This window comes from Anoplophora glabripennis, unplaced genomic scaffold, assembly GCF_000390285.2.
Source record: "Anoplophora glabripennis isolate ALB-LARVAE unplaced genomic scaffold, Agla_2.0 scaffold45, whole genome shotgun sequence".
Classification (NCBI taxonomy): Eukaryota; Metazoa; Arthropoda; class Insecta; order Coleoptera; family Cerambycidae; genus Anoplophora; species Anoplophora glabripennis.
In genome coordinates, this window is record NW_019416437.1 from 1,336,875 (window position 1) to 1,362,519 (window position 25,645).

Consider the following 25,645-nt stretch of genomic DNA (forward strand, 5'->3'; position numbering starts at 1 on the left):
TAACAAATTAACAGTAAATTACAGATTGCCGGTTTTCCTGCTTCTATATTATTCGAGCAGAAATTCTTGCGGTTATCAATACACCCATATCCGTAATATATTTCATAACGTCTTCAGTGAAACAAATGAATATGTGAAAGGCAGATGGGAGAAAACAGTTTCTGTAATGTTTGAATTGCAGCCAAGAGAGTAGCAACATTCAAACATGAATTGGCCTTAAACCAACAGAGACGTTTTTTAAGTCAGGAGTCTAACGATGAAATGCAGTACAAGTGAATATCGACACTTTTCAGATTTTCTTACATTGTTCGGAAAGTGTTTCGGTTTTCGAATATAAATAAATAAATAAATAAATAAATAAATAAATAAATAAATAAATAGATAAATTAGTGAACATTTCTAAATTTGAAACAGAGATTTTCTATATGGACAAGACGATGTTTTTCTGTAACTTCTAACTTCTGGTTTTACATTTGTAACCCAAACTTGTATTTATTTAAGCAAAAGGATATAAAGCCTATATATTTTTTAAATCTTCGAAAAATTTCCTTTCAAGCGATTATTGTACAACATAGGTTTTAAAATAATGTGTTTTGAAGGAAGATTGTGATTTTTTTTTATAATTCATTTCGAACATTTTATGGTGCATTTCATTGTGCAGACCTTTCTTCATAGATACACGAGATATATTCATGACATACTCAATTTTATAAACAAATAGGTCAAATTAAAAAAATAACTTTGTGTCTTCCATCTTCATATTTTTGCGTAAATGTATTGTCTATTATTTCAGATGAAAATTTTATGCAATTTTTAAAAATCGATGGATGTAGTATGTCCCCGGAGGAAGTTGAAAAGAGACAAAAGTAATTTTCTTTTTTGATAAATTACTGAATTACAAAATTAGAACAGAATGCCAACAAATTTGAGACATTAACATACATTTTAATTTTAAATAACTTCTAACATAATTTTTATCGATATCTCCCATAAAAAACAATTTTTCTTAATGAAATTTTTAAATTTTTTAATATATGAAGAAGGCTTTATACCTCTACAGATTTTTTTTGTTGTCGCCAACTTTTCATGAATAAATAATGGATTACTTATTTATGAGTTTCTTGATTAGCATACTATATTATTGAGGATTGCAAGGATAAAGTCAACTTCTATCGACCCATTTAAAACTAAAAATGTAGTTTTAAATATCTTGGTATATACAAAGTGCCGCCTTTTACGAAATGCTTAGATATTCAGAGTGTTTCTGAAATAAGTGAGTTCCTTGAAAAGGGAGATAAAGGGCACGAAAATAAGCAATTTTTATTAAGCAATTGATGGTCTAAATGCTTCTGTTTTCGAAAAAATTAATTAAGAAAATTAACCATAAAAAATGTAAGCCAACCTTGAACATCTTGTGCACGTGCACGGCCAGATTGCTTTGTACTCGCTACATGCGTGAAGCGCTTCTCTAATTGGCTGACGTTCCATGTGACTTCCACAATCAAACAAATCTGATGGTAGGTCACTAAGTCTTGTGTCTTTTAGTTATGCATTGCAGTATTACTTAGCCAGCGTATAAAGTGTTCAATGATCAATGTTCAATGATCAGTGTTCAACGATCAATGTTCAAGGATCAAGGATCAATGTTCAGTGCTCAATGATCAATGTTCAATGATCAAAAATCAAGAATGTTCAATGATCAAGAACTAGCAGATGTGGTGTTATCTAATGTACGGAGAATGTCAATACAATTTAAAAGAGACTTGTCGTTTGTATGAAGTCCGTTACCGTAACAGAGTAGAACAGTGCAAAAGGCAGTTCAAAGGTTGTGAGATTTCGGGAATGTTCACCTGACATATCAAGGCCTTGCACGTGAAAGGCCGCATCATGTTTTCGACAACGAAGAAAACATCATAAACATCGCTGAGGAAAATCCGAGGCGCAATACTCCCCACATTGGCCAAGAAGTGGGTATATCTAACAGTACCGAGTGGCGTGTACTACGGGGACAATTATTATCAGAGCATATCGACTATTGGTAAGTAATTCGTTTATTCGTCTAATTGTTGTGTTACTTTTAAACGAGATTTGAATAAATTTCAGTATTTTCGAATACAAAGTTTAAACCATCAAAATCGTCATCAGCACTTTGGGACAGAAACGGCTTTAAATTTGTTTAAACCTTCATGTGAAATTTTTTTTATCAATTTAAAACATAATATTTTACACCATCAGTTGCTTAATAAAAGTCGCTCATTTTCGTGTCCTCTATCACCATTTTCAAGGAACGTATTTATTTCAGAAACACCCTGTATAAGAGTTAACTTTATCCTTGCAACTCAATAATATAGGATGCTAATTGAACAGAAGCAACAGGAATAATAAATTAAAAAATAAAAAAGTTGTCCCTTTTTCAACTCCATCCGAAGGCACATTGTATAGGGAATCCTATTTAAAAAACTGAAAAACCACAAGTTAAAAAAATTTCTTTAACTTGTGCACAATTGTGCACCCTATCGAAGTACGGAAAGAACTAAATAAAGAAACATCTATAGAAAAATAATGAAACAAAAACTATAATCGGAAACACAAAAGATGAACGACCAAAAATGAAAAATGCACCTTATTTAAAAAAACGTTAATCGAATGAAGATATCGAGATGCGATATCGATTGTTCTGTTCAGTTTTCTTCGAAAATCGAGTTCCAAACATCTTAAAGTCCCTAAAAGCAATTGAAATTGTTCCACCTAAATTAGTATTTGTTCGCATGCATCAAGTAGTGTATAAAAAAACCGGCTTTATTTAGTTTCTTTTGGTGCGCAATTCAATTAAGAACAACAAATAAAAATCGACCCCAATTTTATCACGATATCCATAAGAAAATCGCATGTTAAATCAAACAGTTCCTTTAAATATCTCACTAAAAATTGTGATAAATACTAAGTATCATGTGAAGGTAGTATTGAAGTTGTACACCTAGCATTTAATAATTAATAAGTTTGCTAATTGTTTCCAGTATGACTTCGAGCCACAGAGTTATGGTGAGGACCTGTAACGGTCTAGAGTTAAGGGACGCCGGACTCTATTCGGATTCCGGAGATTTAGGGGAGGACCCTTCCGGCCTTTTTCCAAGTGCCAGTTCAAGAGACGAACTAACACCAAGGTAAATAGCACTTAAATGTAACGACGGCTTGTCCACTGCTTTGTCGCTCCTCAGACTGTATGTACAGTACTCTGGGTGGTAGTTTGTATAATGACTTGCTTCCATATTTGCCCAAGTTTATATGAATTAGAGAACGTGAGTTGATCCTTTCGTAAAAGAAAATCATTAGCACTTCACAACAGAACGTTATCGTTTAAATTTCGGAAAATTAGATAGAGTGAGAAATAGGATAATAATGAAAGGTGTACTTTAAATATTCGCAATTTAGGGGTCAGACTATTATTGTGGCTTATTTGGTCAGTCATCATGGAACGATTTATTATACTGAATCATTAATTATTGAAACTGAAATAGGAAGACTCTTTATAAATCTATATTCTAATTATTAATTTTTTTTATTAAAATTAGTTCGTGTACAGGGTGTCCCAAATTGCATAAGCCAAACGTTACTTTGAGATAGACCTCTACCAAATAAGAAAATGGTTCCAATAAACCCCTGTCAGTAGGTGTGCATGTTGAATTTTTATTAAAATGTTATTTTAGCGTAAATTTAAACAAATGAACATGGGGAGTGGAGGGATACATGAAACTGGGAGAACTAGGAGAAAAAATGTTGCCCATTATTCTTAGTGACACTTTGTCGTTAATGTAAACTCAGAATATTAAACACACACAAAATTACTATTTAACTGTTACCTAAGGGGCGAGTGTAACCTAGCGACTTGGCATTCATGTCATTGATATGAAAAGTCAAACAACGCTAATCGCCTGTATCACTTTCTAGTGGCCTGTATGTCGGTGTATTGACAGAGGCTATACTATACAAAAAGGTTTGTATAGCAAGTCATACGATTCCTCGAAAAAGATGTAAAACCTTTCCTTGTCTAGACAATATTAGACAAGTAAAAGATCCCTACTCTACAACAAAGTGGGGGTTCCAGGTTGGGGGTTGCTCGTCTCCTGGCATAGAAGCAGAAATAGACTGATGTAAAATAACCAAAAAGCAAAAAGCAAACAGATACCTAACAATATTTCAAAAAATTTAGTTTTGTTCATCATTTAAGGGACTAACAAAGTTGAAATCTTTTGTATTAGTCCAGTCACTGAAGGCGAAAATAAGGTAAAAGTTCCAAATTTTCTCGGATAGCATGGATTTTCCTGAAAATTTCAATTCACGTTCAAATATGTTGGATAAAGTTCCTTTCATGTTTTTTAATATAGTTTATGAAATTTAATTACTTTTCAACCCTTAAAAATCCTTAAAAACTACCCTTCCATGGCCAAAAAAATAGAAAAAAAAGTTTTTAACAGTTTAAAATATTCTTTTGGTGCATTTACAATGTATTGCATTTCTTTTGTCACTCATTAGAAAGCTTACGACTCATTACAAAGTTGCAACTCTTAAAAACCATCCCTTATAATAAAATAAACAAAACAATATTATTGAAAGTTTGCGATGTTTTAATGGTATGCATATTGTTAAATTATAAACATTTAGGTTGGCAATAAGCGAGTGTTGGCAACATTTAGTTAGCCAAAGTTACCGCGAAAAGTCGACTGATTTGAATTTATGAAAGCACTGCATTGCATGTAGCGCATGCACTTTATCTAATTAATACTGGCAATTCGAGGTCTCGGCCAATTTCCGAATGTACACATACATATATATGTGAATTCGGATACGTGTGTGTATGTATATTATTAAAATACTTACTCAAATCAGTTCACAAGTGCTCCAAAATACACAAAGATGATGGTAATTTACCCGCTCCGAAAATTTTACCGAAAAAATGTGATTAATTTTTTTACCATAACTTTTGTAATTTTAAAGTTATAAATTTACCCAAAAAACCATTTTGTAGGGAATTTAAAGCACTTTAAGTTCTGTGATTTCCTGTTTTTTTGAGCTCTTCGTTTTTTAGATTTGTAAGCTAAAAGGGCTCAGGAAAGGCAGTCTTGGAGCTTAGTTTTGAGCTTCTAACGGTCATAACTCAGTCAAATTTGTCCTACCAAAATTAAAAAAAAGCAAATTGTTCAGTAAGAAAAAACCTACAATTTCTTATTCTATCATTTTTTTTATAACTTTGTTAGTTTTTGAAATATTTTAAAAAAAGATGATTTTTTAAAAAATTGAAAAATTTTATTCAAAAGTAAATGCAATATTTTTTTAAATTTAGACTTCTAAAATCGTTCAAATTCCAAGAATCTACTGTTAATAGATAAATAAAGTAAATTGCAGAAGGACTACGTTTAATTTTTTTCCGTCAAGTCATTAATTTTAATACCGATTTGTTTTTCTCAAGATCAAGACAATCATTTTATTTTGATTGTAACTTCATTAGTTTTCATGCTAACGACTTTTACTACCACTCAATTTAAAGATCTTTTCAAGAACTTTAATAATTGTTATATAAGTTTTCCTAGAAAAACCTTTAATTTTTCGGCTACAGGACGTTAAACGTTTCGATTATAGCTATCTTCGAAATTGACTTCAACTCGGGTTCTATACCACCTACAAAAATAAAAAAAGCAATCTCTGCTATTTAATTACCTTCATTTTTGCTTATGATCATTTTTTTTTGATAAAACTTGTAGTTTTTGAGATATTCACGAAAAATGGCTCAAAAACATGCATTTTTTGGGCTAAAAACGAACATGTTTAGGCGCAAATAACACAAGTATTGATTTTACAAAAAATTCTTATAGGACATTTTTTGCTAAGAATTCGCCCCTTTATCGAATCGTGAGGTTATTTTTAATAAAAAAAATCCACCCTCCAGAAAGGGTAAAAGCAAACATCGGCACTATATAACTTTTGTTTCTTGGGGCTATTCCCTAGTTACAGTTCAAATTTCACGTCAATCCACTCCACCCGAAAAAAATGGTAGCCAAAATGCTTCAGTGGCTGGACTATATTCGAAAATGGGAAACATTGAATAAAAAGTGCGAGACGTTTTTATCTGTAAACAGTCTAAATTTTAAATTTCTACTCATAAACAACTAATAAATGACATACTAAGAAACATGGTACAAAATTTTACCTTTTCCTATCAGTTTCATTTCTCCTTCAATGATTCTTCTTATTGTCATTTTGTCTTAAGTATAAATAGTAAAAGGCAGAATACCAAAGCTTTTTTGGCTCAACTTTGCGAGAATATGTTTCCTTATTTTGAGGAGTTCTAACCAGGTAAAGTTCTAATCAAATAAAGTTTAGTTTATGCAATGCAATGCACCCCATATTTTAGATAAAAGGATAAATGCACTAGAAAAAAGAAAATGAACATAAAACAAAATTCGTGTTTACGGATATATCGAGCAGAGGGAAACATCGATGGCCACAGTGACCAATTTAATATTGTATGATTCATGTAACCAAAGGTACTCTGAGCAAATTATCTAGTTATCGGTGATGTAACCCTTTACAGTATACAAATCTAACCCATGTCTACTTTGATTACATTTTCTATTATTCGTTTATTTCATGGATAATTTTGGAATCTCTTGTTTGGTTATATTTATTTTCTTACTGCGTTTTCTGTGTTACCTACTAGCAACTCGAGCTATGGTAACTTTAGGTAACATTAATTAGAGTCATTTTTCTCAAAAAAGCTCGTGAGAGATCTCTTAGGAAATTCGTAAAGGAAAGATTAAAAAAAATCCATTTTGGACAATTTTTATAGGCTTTGGGCGACTACTAACTGCAATAGGCCCCAGTGTGCGTTGGTTGTCAAATAGCAGGATCATCCATTCCCGAAATATAAAAGGCAATCCTCGTATTTTAATACTTAAAGGAAGAACACATTTTCACTTTGCCTAAACTGCTGCCGTTCTGCGTCAATTTCTATTCGATAATAGATATAATTATCCTAATTCTCATAAATTTTTATAGCAATTCGAATGCCACTGTTTTTTAAAGATCATATTTATTTTACATTTTTCTTTGCCTCCATTGCCATCATTTAGATACCAAAAAAGAAAAAAATAAATGTTTGTTACACTCTATCGGAGATCATACTGCCCCTGCTTATGACAAGGAAAATATAATGAAGGGAGAGACGACGCTGAAAGGATGACTGACGTTCAGCTATGAATTCAGATTTTATTCGCGAGTTTAAAGTGTAATGAAAAACGTTATGAATGGAAGAAATTCAACCCAGTTTATTATGGTCGGTTGTTTAGTACTTGTTTCTCTTGATATGCATCTCTAGTGTAAGAGTATTAAATATCTGTCTTTGTCAAGTTACATATTAAAATATGTAGGTACTTTATATCACATTTATAAACCTATAAAAACAAGTAGTCAATTGAAAGACTACGAGTATAACTGCTCTTATAGCATCTTCTATATTTAAAAAAATAAGCACGTGTTCAAATTCAGCTACTCCAAATCCACGTTCATGTCAAATTTTATTGAAATATTTCAAAAAGGTAACAGAATTATATTGAAAAAATTAAGCAAAATTATACTAAGGTGACTTGATAGTGATCTAAATCGGTTTATTTTACTTTTAAAGTATTACTGATTTCTTTCTGTACACTCTGTATTTTAAAATGTAATCATAACAAATTTAAAATTTGCAATTTATAGTTTCCAAATATGCCCACTCTTAGGGTAAAAAGGGCATGCTAATGGCCCAAACCCGTATTAATCGGGACACGGTGTGTATGTAGAGCTATCTTATTTTCCACGTCCGCAAAGAAACGCACGTAGGTATTCTTTTCATCGAACCTGTCAACCTGTCAACGAAGGTGGCTTCAGAAGGTACATGTTAATATTAGTGCACAGGGAGTAACAATATCCCCTTACCTAGATTTTCCTGTCGCTTGAAATCGAACCACTTCCGTTTCTAAAAGCGTATACTAATGCACCATTACCCAGGGGGCTCTCGTGGGAAAACAGGTATGGGAAGAGTGAAATAAAATGTTCCTGGTATTTTAGCAGCCAGCAGATGACATCGCGATTTAGCTATGTCAGTAGAATCCAAGTGATGAAATAAATTGCTACAGTGCGGTGCAGATGAATAAAATCATGTCCCTTATTTGTTTACAGTATCATTAGTAACCTATGAATTTGTCTTCAGACTCATATTTAATATGGTAAATGTACTTGATACGTAAATTACTGAATTATCACATGAAGATGGAAAACTATTTATTATACGAGGGTAGTCAAATATAAACAGGATTTTATTAACAACAAAATATGTATTAAAAAATAAAAGGCAAATAGGGAGGATGATTGAGTTCAGTGCATGTCTTCTAGTTTTGAGACCATTAGAGCTGCAATATGGGGCCTAGCGTTGTCGTGGAGGAGTATGGCCTCTTGAATCGGTTGGTCTTGTTTTTTGCGGCGATATGCAGCCCTCGCCTCGTTCAACAGCTCGTAATAGTAAGTAGCATTGATTGCGCGTCGCTCTTGCAAAAAAAACAATGAGCAAAATGCCTTGCCGGCCAAAAAATACGGTTGAAAGTCTTGCATTTCACTGGGGCTGTTTCCTCTTTTAATCCGTCACTGCATACTGACTTGTTTCAACTCAGGACTGTAGTGGTGGATCCAGTTTCGTCGCAGGTGGCGATCGAACTCAAAAATGCAACACCTCCAATCAGGAAAAGGTGGGTGTGGCGTTTAAACCGCCAATTTTAAATGACAATATTGCCAAGGCGCGAAAACCGAAGTACCTGTTTTCTTAACCCTTAACCTTACTTCTATGTTTTGGCAATTTCAATCAGCATGCACTTAGTTACATAAATGTAATTTGTTTAATTAATTACTTACTTATAGACGAATCATAAATTCAACATATGCAACGAATGTATCAAATTAGTTTCTTTAAAATTAAGGGTATAATCATACTTTATATCCACAGCCACTGTAACATAATATATGTCCTAATTAACTTTTTATTGTGATAAAATATGGAAACTTTGTTGCCATTATGAATTATTACATTATATAAATTGTATCACGTAGTGATGTATACGCATACGTTGATTTTGCGATTTGACTATTCTAATATTATGAATATTTTCAGATAATTAATTATTAATCCATAATATAATATAAAATAACTCATAAATATGACTAACACAAAATATTAAAAAAATAAAATTTATTGGAAAATTTATTTTTTTGCTAATACAAAATTATTTTCACACTGAATTTTTTTTTAATATTAGATATAATAAAAAAATACTTTCAACTAAAACAAAATTAAATAAAAATCTTGTCGGATCGGACACTGTGTGAATCGCCGCTATTTAAAGCCATGTATTTTTGCTGCACTCCAATTCCAACTGTGACATTTCGGTTTTTGATCGGTGTGTGAAACCTCGCCTCACTTCATATTCTATTTTACTTTGAATAGTTGTAAAACGATGTTTTACTACTTCCTTGTATACACAGGTCATCACAAAGCAAGTCTCAGCAGCAGCCGGGTCATTTGCCAGGAAATATAAAAGTATACGAAACAAACATTAAAATTACTAATCTGCAGATAAACAAACAAATATATAACTCACCGGGGATTATGCTCCCCCCAGTCTTGGTTTTTCTGTCCATCACTGTCCATTTCTATCAACAAATATTATGAGATCTTCAACAACTAGTTAGTGTCAGCTGAAATAAGTTGTGGCTTCCCGGACGCCAAACTAGAATTTAGATATACGTATATTTTTTACATAACGTGATATGCAACAGTTACCGTAGGTACTTGTAAAATTTCTACATACTTTTCTATTCTATTTTTCTTTTTCTACATACATCTGTTTTTTGCTGAAACCTATCTTTAATTTTATTAAACTCCATCATAAATTTATCAAATGATTCTTCATCCAAAGATTTACCAAATCTACAAATCGCATCCAAAGCAATCTAAAAATTTAAACCTATAATGAGGTGGTTATGTAACTAAATACTTTACATATATGCCTCACGTCTATTTTCAAAATTTACTGGTTTATTAGAATTTTGATTCCTGCAGTTTTCATCTAGGAAATGAGTTAAATTGTCTTTATCGGATTTGGCTTGTCGTGGGTTCATCAATACATAGCACATTACATTCTTCGGAACACGGAGAACTGCTTGATAGACCTAAAACAGACACGCTTCTCCCCTCAAACAGAACTACAGCACATTGTACATTTTACTGCATATTCTGGGCATTCACATAGATATCCTCTGTATACTAATTTTACATTGGCTACAATAAAAAGTTCTACAATCTTCATCACATATTTCATTATATGAGACTAAATAAAATTTATTACTTACTGTACATGATTGGACCTTTAATGTTCCAAATTCCGAGTACTGTACATTATCCTTCATCTGTTCGGCTTTTTTGAGTGCTTCTACGGTTATTTTTTGTTTGGTAATTATTCGCATTAGGTCTTTCTGTGTTTATAATTCGCTTCCACATTTTCTCATCTACAAGTTCATCTAACAAATCGAGTAATTTTTCAACACTAAAAAAAAAAGATAATTTATAGCACGTTTTTTTAAATTTGAATTTACTCTACCGGAGATTTCTATGCCCATTCATTTTATTATACTTCAATAACTTATTTAAACTTTCAATGGCCATATTCGTATTTATACCAGCATTTATCCTATGACAATGAGCCCACATCATGATTCTTTCTTCGCTTTGAAAATAGTAACTAGAAACAAAAAACAATGTTTTCATGTGGTTTGTGTTTTTAGATTGTAAACAAACTTTTGCAAATATTTTAAAAACTCGTTTTCTCCTTCTTCTTCCAAGTGCTTAAAATAATTTTCCTTTAACTCCAGAAATTTTTTTGTATCAACTTCCTAAGTATTTCTCATTTTCATCTTCATTTCTTGTCTATTTTCTGGTTTCTTTAATTTTGATCTTCCTTGGATATTCCAGTTTTTTATAATATGCCACGTGCAAAGTAATCTTCTGGGCTTTCGTTCTGTCTCCATAACCTTGGTCCAAGCATTGTAATATTTTATGTCATCGTCACTCATTATACTCGTCAGCCTCAACGCTTTCTCTTAATCTTGACTTCAACGCAGTAAAAAAAATGTATTGAATTATTTGATCTAATCTATTTGAAAGTAAAAATGCGACAGGAAAACCCATATTATTTTCATCTTTAACTAAAACTACTGTTAAGTCCCAATTTCTTCTATTAGTCCCATGAGTCCCATCTATACAAATTACACGTTTGAATTCCTTTAGCTTTTTTCCATGACACCTAAAATGTATTTCAAAATTCTGCCACCATCAACCAACACCAGCCCACCACACAAAAGCCTTAGGCATATATTTTTACTGATTTTTTACTTATTTACATATTTGTTTAAATAAAAATGCATTATTTTTTCCTTGCCTATTCCACTCTTCCATTTTTAAAGCTGTCGCTATCATATCATCTGCATTTCTTCTTTCGTCAATATTGAATTTCCTAATTAAATATGCCAAATCTCCTCTTGTTATTATATTTATCCTTCGCAATTCGTCGTTTTCAATAATCCGGGAATTTGTCATTATTCTTTCTTTTGTTACTCCTACAGTTAATTGTTGGACTGTTCAGTTTTTGATAGACGCTAACTCCTCAACTCGTCTGCATGTCCCACGTGCGTTTCGACAAATTCTACTTCAACCATTCCAACAGAACAATGTATCTATTGAAAAATGTTTTTACCATTTGTTGGATTTTCACAACAATTCTTGACGGGCATGTTCCTTGAATTCGTATGCTTCCTCCTAATTTCATATTTCTTTTGTGACATGTACTGGTAAATCCTAAAAAAATTTAAGTAATACATATTACCTACATTGTTCGTCAGATGTTTATACAAATGGCTACCTCTAGAATCACTTCTATTACAATTGTAATATATGTCTTCATTACCATTGGGACGTTTACATCTTCTATAACACGCATAATCCACATCTCTATTGTCTAATGCTCTCCACGCTTCAAAATCTTCAAAATTCCTGAAACTCAAAACAGATTCCATTATACTTACCTTATGACGTTGTTTCAAATGTTCCATCAAATGTTCACAGCAATTGAATTTCTCTTCTTCGAGGCACAATGGACACCGAATTCGTTGGAGTTTCTTCTTCTCTATCGTTACTTCATCGTGAAAGATGTCTTATATGTCTATTTTTTTTAGATATACTGGAGAACTCCTTTTAACAAATTTTACAAACCAATTTGCAGTCTCTACAAAAGCACAACAAAAATAAAAAATTTAATCTTGTAGCTTTATTTTTAAAATAAGACTTACTTCATAATTGCCATGTTGTGAGGACTAAGTGCACAAGTAATAATTAATTAATAGCAATAAAAATTGCTGTTTTAAATGTGTGTCGACAACTTTATACTAATATTTTTTCAACTATTAACTAACTCCTTTATAATCTGTGCAAATAACAAGCAAGAACTATAAATATATGCTGATTGAAATTGCCAAAACATACAAGTAAGATTAAGAGTTAAGAAAACACGTACTTCGGTTTTCGCGCCTAGGGTATTAGTCCAATTAACTAAGCCTTTAAATCGAAATTTTGTCAACTTGGCTGAATTTTTGATATGAGTTAGTTTAAGGTATATTATAACAATAAGTGAGAGTAATTTTTTGTTCAACCCCCGGCCAAGGGTGGAAAAAGATAAAACAAAGGGCTTTTTCAAGATAACTCAAAAAGGGTAAGAGCTAGAAAAAAAAGTTTTTCATGAAAGTTGTAAAGCAGACAATTCTACATAAAAATGGTCTCTTAGCTTTTTCTTGTACTATTAAAATTAACAGAGTTAGGGAGGCTAGAAGTTAAGGGAAGATTTCAGAAATTTAATTTTGTTAAATCATTAAAATTAACGATTAAAAATTTGATTTTTTGTTATAACTTTCTTATTAAAAATTAAAAAATATATCTATTTCTCTGAAAAGAAAAGTTACATATTTTAGAGCAGATTGAAAAAAAAAATTACAAAATTCAATCATTTTTCTGTTTGTTATGATTTTTTTTAAATTTCTGAAATCTTCCCTTAACTTCTAGCCTCCCTAACTCTGTTAATTGTAATAGTACAAGAAAAAGTTAAGAGGCCATTTTTATGTAGAATTGTCTGCTTTACAACTTTCATGAAAAACTTTTTTTTCTAGCTCTTACCCTTTTTGAGTTATCTTGAAAAAGCCCTTTGTTTTATCTTTTTCCACCCTTGGCCGGGGGTTGAACAAAAAATTACTCTCACTTATTGTTATAATATACCTTAAACTAACTCATATCAAAAATTCAGCCAAGTTGGCAAAATTTCGATTTAAAGGCTTAGTTAATTGGACTAGTATATTGTCATTAAAAATTGGCAGTTTAAACGCCACACCCACCTTTTCCTGATTGGAGCGCGCGGAGCGTCTTTTAATGTATGCTAGCTGTAACCCTCTGACAGACCTCTAAATGTCTCAACTTCCAATCTATGGCCAAAAGGCGAGGGAATCCTCTGGTACACAAGTTACGGAACTGTAGGTCGTTTGTGTTCGATTGACAGCTATCTCCCAAAACTTATTTCGACCTGTTCTGCTATTTTAGACAGGTATTTTCAACTGTCGACCCTCGACCCACATCTCGAACCGCGGGAATGTTTTCGTCTGCTGGTCCGAGGTCTGCGATCGTATTCCTGATTTTCCAATTAAACACACAGGTCCTTGAGAATGTTTGGTACACGAACTGGTTCACGAGCAAGAAATTTTGTAATTATGCGTTACGCAGTGGAAAGGTGCTCCTACTCCGACATCATGAATGTAAGGGACTCATTGGTTGGGAGTGTGGAATGGTCAACTCTTCCCACTCCTGATGACTCCACCTAAGCATACAAGAAGCGCGGGTCCAGTTCTACCAACCGTGGACGCTCAGGAATAAAAATTCCGTTTATATTTGATCTACCCTCGTAATATTGAGTTTATACTGGATCAGACCATTAATTTATTAGTAGATGTTCAGCTTCTGAACTAAGGAAAACAGAGACCTGTTTCTTATCAACATAATTTCTTATTTATATGCGAGTTTACTTGCAACTCAATGTAGTTGATAACAAAATACATTCGTATTCATTGAATACAGATTCTGCATGTTTTTGCATTTTGAATTCCCCACTCGACTTGAAAGAGTAACTTTATTAAGGAACCTTTGAATTTAAATCTCACCTTTTCGTCGTTATAGATTTTTTTCAATGATTATTGCGTTGTTTTCGAAACCTGAAACCTATAAAAAAATATGGTTTTGATTATTACAATGAGCAGAAAGTGTTTTACTGTCATTATAAACTCGAGAAAACTCAGATCATGACTTTATATTCATTAATCGAGAACAACTTCAATATTAAATAGCTTATATATTTTTTATATACCAGCTGCAGAATTGTACTTTATTTGTCATTACTTTTAAGAAACTTCTAGTTTTGTTATTGTTATTATTTTTTAATATATATACCTACGCTTAATGACACGTTTATTATTATAACAACTCTTTCAACGGCGCGTGACGCTAAAGTCTATCAATGATTTATAAAATAAGAAAATAACAAAAATAGAAGAAGTAACTTGTAACAGGTCTGTCAAAAAGACTAACAAAAATCTATACACAGGAAGAAATTGGTACACACTGTGTTTTTATTTTCGAGGTTTTTGTTGGAAAGAGGGAGTTTAATCAATTCATCTTATGTTAGTTTTAATAAAACTATCATACGAGTCTTGTTATCTTTCAAATCACTCTCTCATTATGTATAAATTAGGGAATTGGAAGCAGGAGCCTTAAGATCGTGCAGTATTCACGGCACTACCCCACCTCCAGGCGTAGGCTTCCATTTAGGAGATGAACTGAATGGAGGTAACCTGGAGGACCACTTAGAGGATGTCCTTTGTAAGGAATCTCACCCCTGGCATCACTGTCCGGAAGTGCACAAAGCCATTGATGGCGTCAGATTTATCGCGGACCATACCAGAAGAGAAGAGGACTCTACCAGAGTAAGTTAACATGTTTTTATTAGTTCTAAACGCGAAAAAGCTAATTGAAAATATGACTGGAGTCCCACCCGAGGAAAAGAGGGAGATGTAAAATTCTTAAAATATCAAAATTAAGTTTTAACAACATTCATTACGTCCATATCTAACATTAAAGTATAATGAAATATTTAAAGTCTCATAAACCAGTATTCACTTTATATGTGACAAAAAGGCCGGTCGAAATGATGTCATTAATGAACATAAAAGGATCTAAATTGGGTAGTATTCGTTTCCAATCTGGTCTGTTCATGGGAGATAAGAGTTGGACATTTAAGACTAAGATAGGTCTAAATGAGCGAATTAACTCGCCTTTTATGTCTTATGTCTTCTCATGATAAATTGATTAGTTATGATGTATACAAAATTGATTATTATATAAGGTATCTATAAGAACAATTACTTTTCGTTACACCTTCAGATTTAAGCTTGAAAATACCTAAGTTATAAATATATTATTTGAGACTAGAAAAGTTCCCGAAAGGATATTTGAAAATTGCATGAGTATGTAATGCACAAGGGATACAATGAAGGAATTACCTGATTCTACAATCTCTCTCATCTCAGCAACTCTATTTTCTTTCAACGAAAGTTCCAAATTCAATTAACTACAGTCGTTTTTAAAGAGAATATTTTCATTGATTTCGTTTTCTTACTGAAATAGTTAAGTTGGTAAGACGAAGATTATAAATTTATACCTAAACAAACATATTTGATTCACTAATTCAAACAACTATCCATAGTAACAACCAAAGTGACTCAATAGGAAATGAGAGAGTGTGCCTGGCATTAATTATTCCATGTGAAAAGGTTATCTTGTCCAATTCCCCAAAAAAAGTTAGACTTTTGAAGTTGGTAGTATTAGTTTGATATTGGTAGTAAGTAAATATATGTTATAACAAATTAAGATTCAATAAGTCTTCATGAAATCCATTGCCAGTATTTGAAAAACCCCTGGTGATATATAGGGTGTTCTACAAGCTGTATGACAGACTTTGACAGATGGAGCATGGAGCTGAGTTGATTTCATTTTTTTTTTCTTATATGAACATAGGTCCGATTAGTTTTTGTTTAGAAGTTACAAGCATTTTAAAAAATATAATTTCGTATTTCAAAGTAGCCCGATAAATAAAAATGATGGTTGATATAACAAAAGATATTATTTGTGTCATTTTGTTTATCCATCTGACACTTAGCGTTAAAATGCTAAATAAAACATTGATTTATTTACAACTGATGAATATGCAGATATTGACTTTGTATATAGGTACTCTAATGAGAACGCCAGACAAGCAACCAAGAATTCCGACGAAGATACCCAAATCGACATCAACGTGTTCACACAGTCTTTAGTGCAATATTTCGTAGACTTCGAGAAGAAGGTAACCCCGCTCCAAAAAAGGCCTATCGTCCTACTGAATTGAATGTACAAAATGAAGAAGGTATAATAGATGCTGTCATTGACAACTCTTCTTCAATTAGTATTCGGCGTATAGCAAGTAATCTTCATTTATCGCCGAATTTTGTACAGCGTGTATTGAACAGAGAAAAGTTACATCCGTTTCATCGCCAAAATGTACAAGCGAATAGAATTTTGTTGCTGGTTACTTCAACAACATGCACAAAATGATAGATTCATTTCGCTTGTCATGTGGTCTGATGAAGCGTGTTTTACTAGGAACGGCGTAAATAATAATGAACATATCTGGGCATTGCAAAATCCGCATGCAATTAGATCAATACGACTTCAGCAACGTTTCAGTGTCAACGTTTGGGGTAGCATTTTCAACAATAATTTACTGCCTGTATATATTTTAAAAGATCGTTTAACTGCAGAGCTGTATAGAACTTTCTTGGATAATAATCTTTTTGATTTAATTGATGGGCTTAATCTCGTTGAAAATTTGTGGTGTCAGCATGACGGTGCACCACCACATAGAAGGAGACAAGTAACTGCTTGGTTAAATGATCATTTCCCGAATAAACAACAAGGTCCAATAACATGGCCAATTCGTTCCCCAGATCTAAATCCTTTAGACTTTTATTTATGGGGACAAATGAAACAGCTTGTCTACCATATTGAAATTTGTAACTTCCAAACAAAAACAAATCGGACCTATGTTCATATAAGTAAAAATGTTTGAAATTGACCCAGCTACCATCTATCAAGTTTATCATAGAGCTAGTAGAACACCCTGTATATGTTGCAATTCACAAATTTATTTTAACATTCCTTTATGAATACAAATAATTAGTCATCTCTATATGAATCATTTAATGTCTCTTTTACGTTCACTTTCCATCCATCGCCCAACTCAAAATCTGAGATGTAAAGATATCCAGAAAAAATTATCGTGTAAGGTAAAAGTAAATACAAAAGACTTTGATATGGCCAGGAAGTTACGACGATGTGACCCCAGCCAGAGTAGGCTCATCTGTGGCTCTTCAAGAGTCTGAATCTCTAGCTCCTTTATTAAGATACTTATACGAAAATAGTTGAAACATAAGGTTAAAAAATGATGAAAGGCTTCTCAAGAAATTCTTAAATGACCGACCAAAAGAGTTAACAGCAGATTTCCTAAGGATAATAAGGATTATGGTGGGGTTGCCAATAGGACATTGCAAATTCAAGAAACATCTGAGTACCTAATATTAACTTGGTAGTCAGCCTATCTAGGTTCTGCCCGAAGGATAAAGTGAAGTTCTAGTAAGAGTGCGGTATCCACTGTTCGTAGGAACTGCAACCTATACGGAGAGGTCACTATCACAGTTATGGAACCTAATTAAATATGAGGAACTCTAAGATCATAGACCTAACAGTTGGTTTCAGTGGAAAACAATTTACAGTCTATAGGTAATTTACGCATTCAATAGACGAACTGATTGCTCACAACATGGATAGAGTTAGTTGTAGTAAAACCTTGAAAACAATTTTTGAAGACCAACCTCAGTATCATCAAAGCAACTGCTTCTAGTTATTGGCAATATTTTCAAACCCTTATTTAAAATAAATAATTAGTGTTTTTCATCCTATTTTAGTATTAAAAACAAGTTCCTTTCCGTTTTCTTACATGATAGACTAGGATTACTAACTTCAAATAGTCATATATTTCATTTTACTATATAGAACTAGCCATTGGCTTATGGGACTTCCCATATTGTAACAATAGTCATCTGTTTCAGGTAAAAGAGGATTGGAAGTACGTAGCCATGGTCCTCGACAGGCTGTTCCTCTGGATATTTACGTTAGCAGTATTAGTGGGAACTGCGGGGATAATCTTGCAAGCCCCCACATTGTACGATGACCGTAGACCCATTGATGTGACCCTGTCTGAAATAGCATCCACGACTGCAAAACCCCACATAGCCACCTCATTGTAATTAAATGTGAGACGTGCATATAAATAAATACGAGAGATATATTTGATAACGTTTTTAGATGGAACCTGAGGGAAGGTAAAAGATCCGATTTGCCGGAATGTTATTTTTGCTTTCGTTAATCGGACACCTTAATAAATTTAAAGTGTATTTCAAAAGGAAAAGGTTCTAAAGTAAATATTCTTTCCGTTGCTTTCTGTTCAGTTCGTTGGTTATTTTAATTTGTGGAATGTTAATCATTAAAAGGATATAAATTACAAAGAGGACAAAGTACACGTAGACTGATATAGGGTTGACAAGTATACTTAAGTAATTAAAAGGGTGGTGGTTTTTTAATTTATCAGTTCCGTAAAACAGAGTGATTCAAATAAATATTTGGTGATTTGATATTTTGAATGTACTTTTACACAGGGGGTGTTTATTATGTCCATGTCATTTTAAGCTGGAAAGTTGAAGAACGTTTGCTTGTTGTAGATTGATGGAATAATAAACTAATTTACGGTAAAAATTTTCCGATATGGCAAATATGTTTAGTGTCAAAGATTTCAGAAGGGGATACCTTCTTTTTCTTTTATTGTTCATGTTGCAACGAACCACACTTGTTAGTTTTCTTGCAAAGCTCCACCCTATTACACATTTATCTAATGCGGAAAAGTCAGATGAAACAACTTTTTAATTTCTTTTATTTTTTCTCATTTTTATTGTTAATTGCGAGGATCTGATACCTTCATAAAATTTGTTGAACTAGTGCTACAAGACAGTATTTTAAAGTAAATAGGAAACGATTTTATAAGAATTTATGGTTCTACTTTTATCATGGGACATCTGTAAACATTTTAATCCAGTCGGCATAGAGGTTGTCCAGTAATCCCTGTAAGGCATATTAGTGTTACAAAGGACAATGCATCTAGCCAAAGCGCACACGATAGATCAGAGAATTGTTAGTCCCCAGGTGGTACAGTGTACAGCCATAACGAATGTGTAAGGAAAAACCCAGGTAATGCGAATTTATAAACAGTGGTCTGCCGATTTCAATCTTGAATACATTTTTCGTCTCTAGGTACGAGTAAAAAATATGCTTAGTAGCGAAAAGTTCACTATCAATAGAGTTCGACACTTCGGTGCATAAATAAGGCGGAGAGGTGGGTGCCATGGCTCGTTTTGATCTGTTAATTAAAAAAAAATAAAACATTACTATTTTTATGCTATTTGATGTATGTAATATTCTGGCATACATGATCCATAATGATCAATTAAATTGTTTTAGAGAAATATGTACTTAAGTACCCAAAAAAAAGAATAAAAAATTTGCCAGAACTTAAATAGAGAAAAAATATGTGTAACTGCACACTTATCTACAAAAAAAAATAATAAAATAAAACAACAAACTACTGCAAAAACCATTTTAATGATACAGATATGCAACATCCACATTTCATTTGCTATAAAGTAACACTTTGGCAAGTTTATTTTAGTATATCAAGTTAAATCATCTTTAATTTTTTTAGTAAGGCCACTGATTTTGCACTCAAGTGTCGATTTCTATTCATCAGTTTGTTGTTATTATTACCTATCTCATCTTAAATAACTTTATTAGTAGGGCTGTCAGGACTGAGCCGCGGGACATAGGCGTACACATCATGTTAAGCGTAAAAAAATAAAAAACTATCTACAATACACCACCATAAACACCAACGGATATGAATTAATTACCCAACATCCGCACGATAACAAAGGGAACAGTATACTAAAGTGACGTGAACGTGAAAAGCATTCTGAGTCGGCGGCTCGCGAATTTCTCGGTTGACCCACTTGGCACGCTATTTAATTGCGGCTCTCTCTGACAGCCCTATATATTAGTTTCTCAGGCGTTGTTGGCAAGAAATAATTACCTAAATAGGTCAATAAGTATAGACCCATTTTTTTGTAAATAAAACATCCAGTAATTTCGTAATATTAGTAACATCTTACATTAACTATTTCTTTTTAATATTTAATTGGTTCTCATATTTGGATTTTGAAAATGTTTTCAATGATTGACCTAAAACCATTGGGCTGTACCACTGCTAAATGATGTTTTTCTTAAAGTATTTTATCAGTACCATTTACTGTGTACAAGGGAACCAAAAAAGTATTAATAACAAAAAAATATGCATATATTTTGTTTGTGGGTGTAAGAAATTGTTTATATTTTCTGTATTTCCGTAAATCAAGTATTTCAATCTCTTATGGAACGTAATAGATCGAAATGCTTTAATTGAATATGGCAAACAAGTATAGTGTAGAATAGCTTACTCAACTCTTCAGGAGAAATAAAAAACTGATGCGTAGGTACTCCTACTAACAGTGATTATCATTGATGTAAAAAACGTAATAATTTTGCAGTCAAATCTTGAATGGAGGAACTTTAATGAAAAAGTGTATTTTATTGATTTTCAGTCAGTACGTTGGATGACGTACGTAAAAAATCAAGGGCGATTTTAGTATAATATCCATTCCTTCTTTTTATTTACCTCATAGCTTAAGGAATTTTATAAAAATATATTAATATCACAAAATGAAAACAATATACGTAGGTAGTTATTAAAGAAAGGTCAAATGCGCTCTGAGAAGATTTGATTGAAATTATTAGGGTCAGCAAAATTGTTTTTATATAGGGTGTTCCTAAATATCATGTACATAAGGGAAGGGGTAATACTTTGGCTTATTTCATGACAAAAATTCATATAAATGTAGGTTCGCAAACTCTTCGTTACCGATCTACAAGGTGTTGAAATTTCAAATTTTTTTAGTTTTTTCCCTATAATAGCTCCTACAATTTTTGAGATATTTAGCTCAATTTGGAATATAGGTTACGCTGTAGGGTTTACATTATTGGGCATGCCAAATGGTTGTGAGAGTCTATAGGGTGATATTTTTTCGGGGGTCATGCCCCATTTTCCTCTCCTGAACTTTTGTGCGGTGAGCCGCTGGTAGATTCTAAAATACAAACTTCATTTTTTGTTTTGTTAAGAAACTTTTCGGTCTCTTATGTTTTTTCATATCTGCTACCATTATCGAGAAAAAAAATAAAAATCGATTTTGTGTAATTCCTTAGATGAAATTGAAATTTTTAAAATGGTCCAGTAGGCTCTGGCTTTATTTGGATAATCTCTTGTGTCTATTAATTTTGATAGTTTATCAACAAAACAGAAAATTCAATTTGTATTCTGAATCTACCAGCGGCGCACCTCACAAAAGTTCAAGGGAAGAAAAGGGGGCATGACTCCCGAAAAATATCACCCTATAAAAAAAATCTCACAACCATTTGGCATGCCCAATAAAGTATAGTCGTTACGATATCAGTTGGAACCGCATAAAAACATTTAACTCATAAACTCTACGGAATCCATAGGCGTCCAGAAAAATTTTGCCATTTCTCATCTAGATATACTATATTCCGAGCTATATTCCTATTTAGTTGACGATATTCTCTATTTTTTTGTAAATAAGTGCAACTATACGTCGTGATTCCATAATTAACATACGATTGTCAAGTTTTTTATGTTCAAAAATAAAATATATTGTAAAATTTCTAAGAATTATAATTATAATCAGGATAATCGCTTAATTTATCTCTAATCATGTTTAAAGTGGGAATTTTATTTTCTTTATACATTTTATAAATTGTGCGCCGTATTACATCTCTGGTGAAATCGTCAATATTCTTTAATTTTGTATTTTTCCGTTTCCTCTTTGTATCGTGATTAATAACGTCTCCTTCTTTAATTACACGATAAATTGTCGTTTTTGATATCTTACAATTAGTTAATTCGCTCATCTGTTTCCTAATTTCATTATCACATTGTTCACAATTTTCTTTTTTCAAATATTCATATANAAAATTGTTTTTATATAGGGTGTTCCTAAATATCATGTACATAAGGGAAGGGGTAATACTTTGGCTTATTTCATGACAAAAATTCATATAAATGTAGGTTCGCAAACTCTTCGTTACCGATCTACAAGGTGTTGAAATTTCAAATTTTTTTAGTTTTTTCCCTATAATAGCTCCTACAATTTTTGAGATATTTAGCTCAATTTGGAATATAGGTTACGCTGTAGGGTTTACATTATTGGGCATGCCAAATGGTTGTGAGAGTCTATAGGGTGATATTTTTTCGGGGGTCATGCCCCCTTTTCCTCTCCTGAACTTTTGTGCGGTGAGCCGCTGGAAGATTCTAAAATACAAACTTCATTTTTTGTTTTGTTGAGAAACTTTTCGGTCTCTTATGTTTTTTTCATATCTGCTACCATTATCGAGAAAAAAAAATAAAAATTTGTATAATTCCTTAGATGAAATTGAAATTTTTAAAACGGTCCAGTAGGCTCTGGCTTTATTTGGATAATCTCTTGTGTCTATTAATTTTGATATAACAAAACAGAAAATTCAATTTGTATTCTGAATCTACCAGCGGCGCACCTCACAAAAGTTCAAGGGAAGAAAAGGAGGCATGACTCCCGAAAAATATCACCCTATAGAATCTCACAACCATTTGGCATGCCCAATAATGTATAGTCGTTATGATATCAGTTGGAATCGCGTAAAAACATTTAACTCATAGACTCTACGGAATCCATAGGCGTTCAGAAAAATTTTACCCTTTCTCGTCTAGATATACTATATTCCGAGCTATATTCCTATTTAGTTGACAATATTTTCTAATTTTCTGTAAATAAGTGCAACTATACGTCGTGATTCCATAATTAACAGATTGTCAAGTTTTTTATGTTCAAAACCGCATTGTAATAAAACATATCGTAAACTATCTAAGAATTATAATTATAATCAGGATAATCGCTTAATTTATCTCGAATCATGTTTAAAGTAGGAATTTTATTTTCTTTATACATATTATAAATTGTGCGCCGTATTACATCTCTGGTGAAATCGTCAATATTCTTTAATTTTGTACTTTTCCGTTTCCTCTTTGTATCGTGATTAATAACGTCTCCTTCTTTAATTACACGATAAATTGTCGTTTTTGATATCTTACAATTAGTTAATTCGCTCATCTGTTTCCTAATTTCATTATCACATTGTTCACTATTTTCTTTTTTCAAATATTCATATATATTTAAAATAATACGTTGACTTTGTACGTGTAAATTTTGGGTTTTAAACTCTTGAGTTTGTTTCAACGCTTTCGACAAAAACCGGCTTGACTATTTGGGAATTTTCCCGGGTTATTTTATTATCTTCCATTTTAAAGGGTCTCCATAAAGCTATTACCCGTTACTGGTTACGATATGAACAAATAATAATATTAACTAATAATTAATAATACGTATTATACCAACAATAAATATACCACGCCAAGCACTGCTCTTCACTGCATTGGCAAAGCCAAGTCAACCGCGTTCGACACCATTATAATTATATAATACAATGCAAAAAATAATTTACGACCTAGTGGACCAATACAGGTTGGCTTTGACGATCAGCGCGCCGCTGTCGATTCTACATCAGGCGGAGTGGTCTACCAATACCTGACTCGCCCAATGGCTATTCGAGTATAAATTACGAGACAGATCATGGCTAAAGCATAGGATGAAATTTCAAGAGAAGTGCAGGCGGTCCTGTGCTTCAAGATTCACAAGTTCCAATTGATATCGTAACAACTAACTATAAGCCCTACAGCTTGCCCAATGATGTAAGTCCTCCAGCGTAACCTGTATTCCAAATTAGAGCTAAATATCCCACAAACTGCAGGAGCTATAAAGAAAAAACTAAAACAATCTTGAAAGTTCAACACCCTGTACATCGGTAACGAAGCGTTTGCGGACCTATGTTTATATGAATTTTTAGTCATGAAATAAGCCAAAGAATTACTTCCTCCCTTATGTATATGATATTTAGGAATACCCTGTATAGTAATATAGATTCAATTACGGTGAAAATGGCTTAGTTAAACAGTATTATAAGAAATGTCAGTGCTCTTTAGGCCAATCCTGATCTGATATTAATGAGAAAAAGGTTCTGTCTAAGGATATATTGAATTTGTTCATAATGTTCTAGTATGGATTTGACAACAAACGCTACTGATAAATAGCTACATGGGATCCCATTTTTCATTTGCAACTATCCATCACCGCTAAAGATAATAAAATTTTAATTAATTGAAAATTGAAAGGTGCCTTCCGTCCAAATTGAATTGTATTAATCAATGCCAAAATATCTAAAAAAATCTCTTACAATGACTCAACCGTTTGAAATTTAAAAATAATGAATGTACGAGTGAGTACTTTACAAATTATTTAAAATACCTACATAATATTAGACAGAATCCAATTATTGTTGGATTTATATTTTATTAATATATTATTACAATGTTTCTTAATTTTGTTTTTAAATCACTTTAAACTTTCCTCTTTCCTCTACTTCTACGCTGTATTTGTTTATCATACAACAGCATAATCATATATAATATCGAAAATGCTCACATTAGTAAATAAAACATGTATAGATATCGTTAAGCAATTAAGCTTACAGTTTTATTGTTATATATTTTATAAACAAGCTCATTTGTGATTTTCATTAATTTTTAAAATTTTATTACATTATATGTAGTAGAAAACTAACCTATAACTATACGTGAATGTATAGTACAAACAGATCATTTGTGTATTACACTAAAAATAGATATTATGAAATAAATTGTACCTATACCCATGCCCTAAAAGTAAAAAAAATATATTATTATTAGTAGTGAAATGTTACAGATAAGTAATTATTATTTGGTTATGTTACTGTTGAATGTAATAACATATCTAAATTAAACTTAGTAAATCTCCTACGTATATTACCAACTCGATTTACATAAAAAATATTTTCCTAGGTAAACGAGATCGAGGTGCTAATATACTTTTGTAAAAAGGTAATTACACAGGGTAAGAAATATTTGTAAACGATCAATTGATTGCAATATTAAAATTTGTTACATTTGTCTTCCTTTTTGCTACACAGGATGTTACAAATTAATAAGTCAAGCCGTTAACCACATATTCTTTTGACTAAAGCAATGGGACTTTTCTTAAT

The 25,645-nt window shown here is 32.2% G+C and overlaps 1 protein-coding gene across 3 annotated transcripts in view; it reads left to right on the top strand.

The window, feature by feature from the left end:
• LOC108917110 (acetylcholine receptor subunit alpha-like) overlaps positions 1-18,570 on the top strand; it is a 238,116-nt gene extending 219,546 nt beyond the window's left edge. For 2 of the 3 annotated variants that reach the window (XM_018723554.1, XM_018723557.1), the window contains exons 10-12: positions 3,018-3,164; positions 14,922-15,153; positions 18,373-18,570. In XM_018723554.1, the coding sequence (XP_018579070.1) occupies positions 3,018-3,164; positions 14,922-15,153; positions 18,373-18,570 (577 nt within the window). The remainder of the gene's footprint in view (positions 1-3,017; positions 3,165-14,921; positions 15,154-18,372) is intronic. The other variant, XM_018723556.1, reaches the window with a different exon arrangement.
• The last annotated feature ends 7,075 nt before the right edge of the window (positions 18,571-25,645 follow it).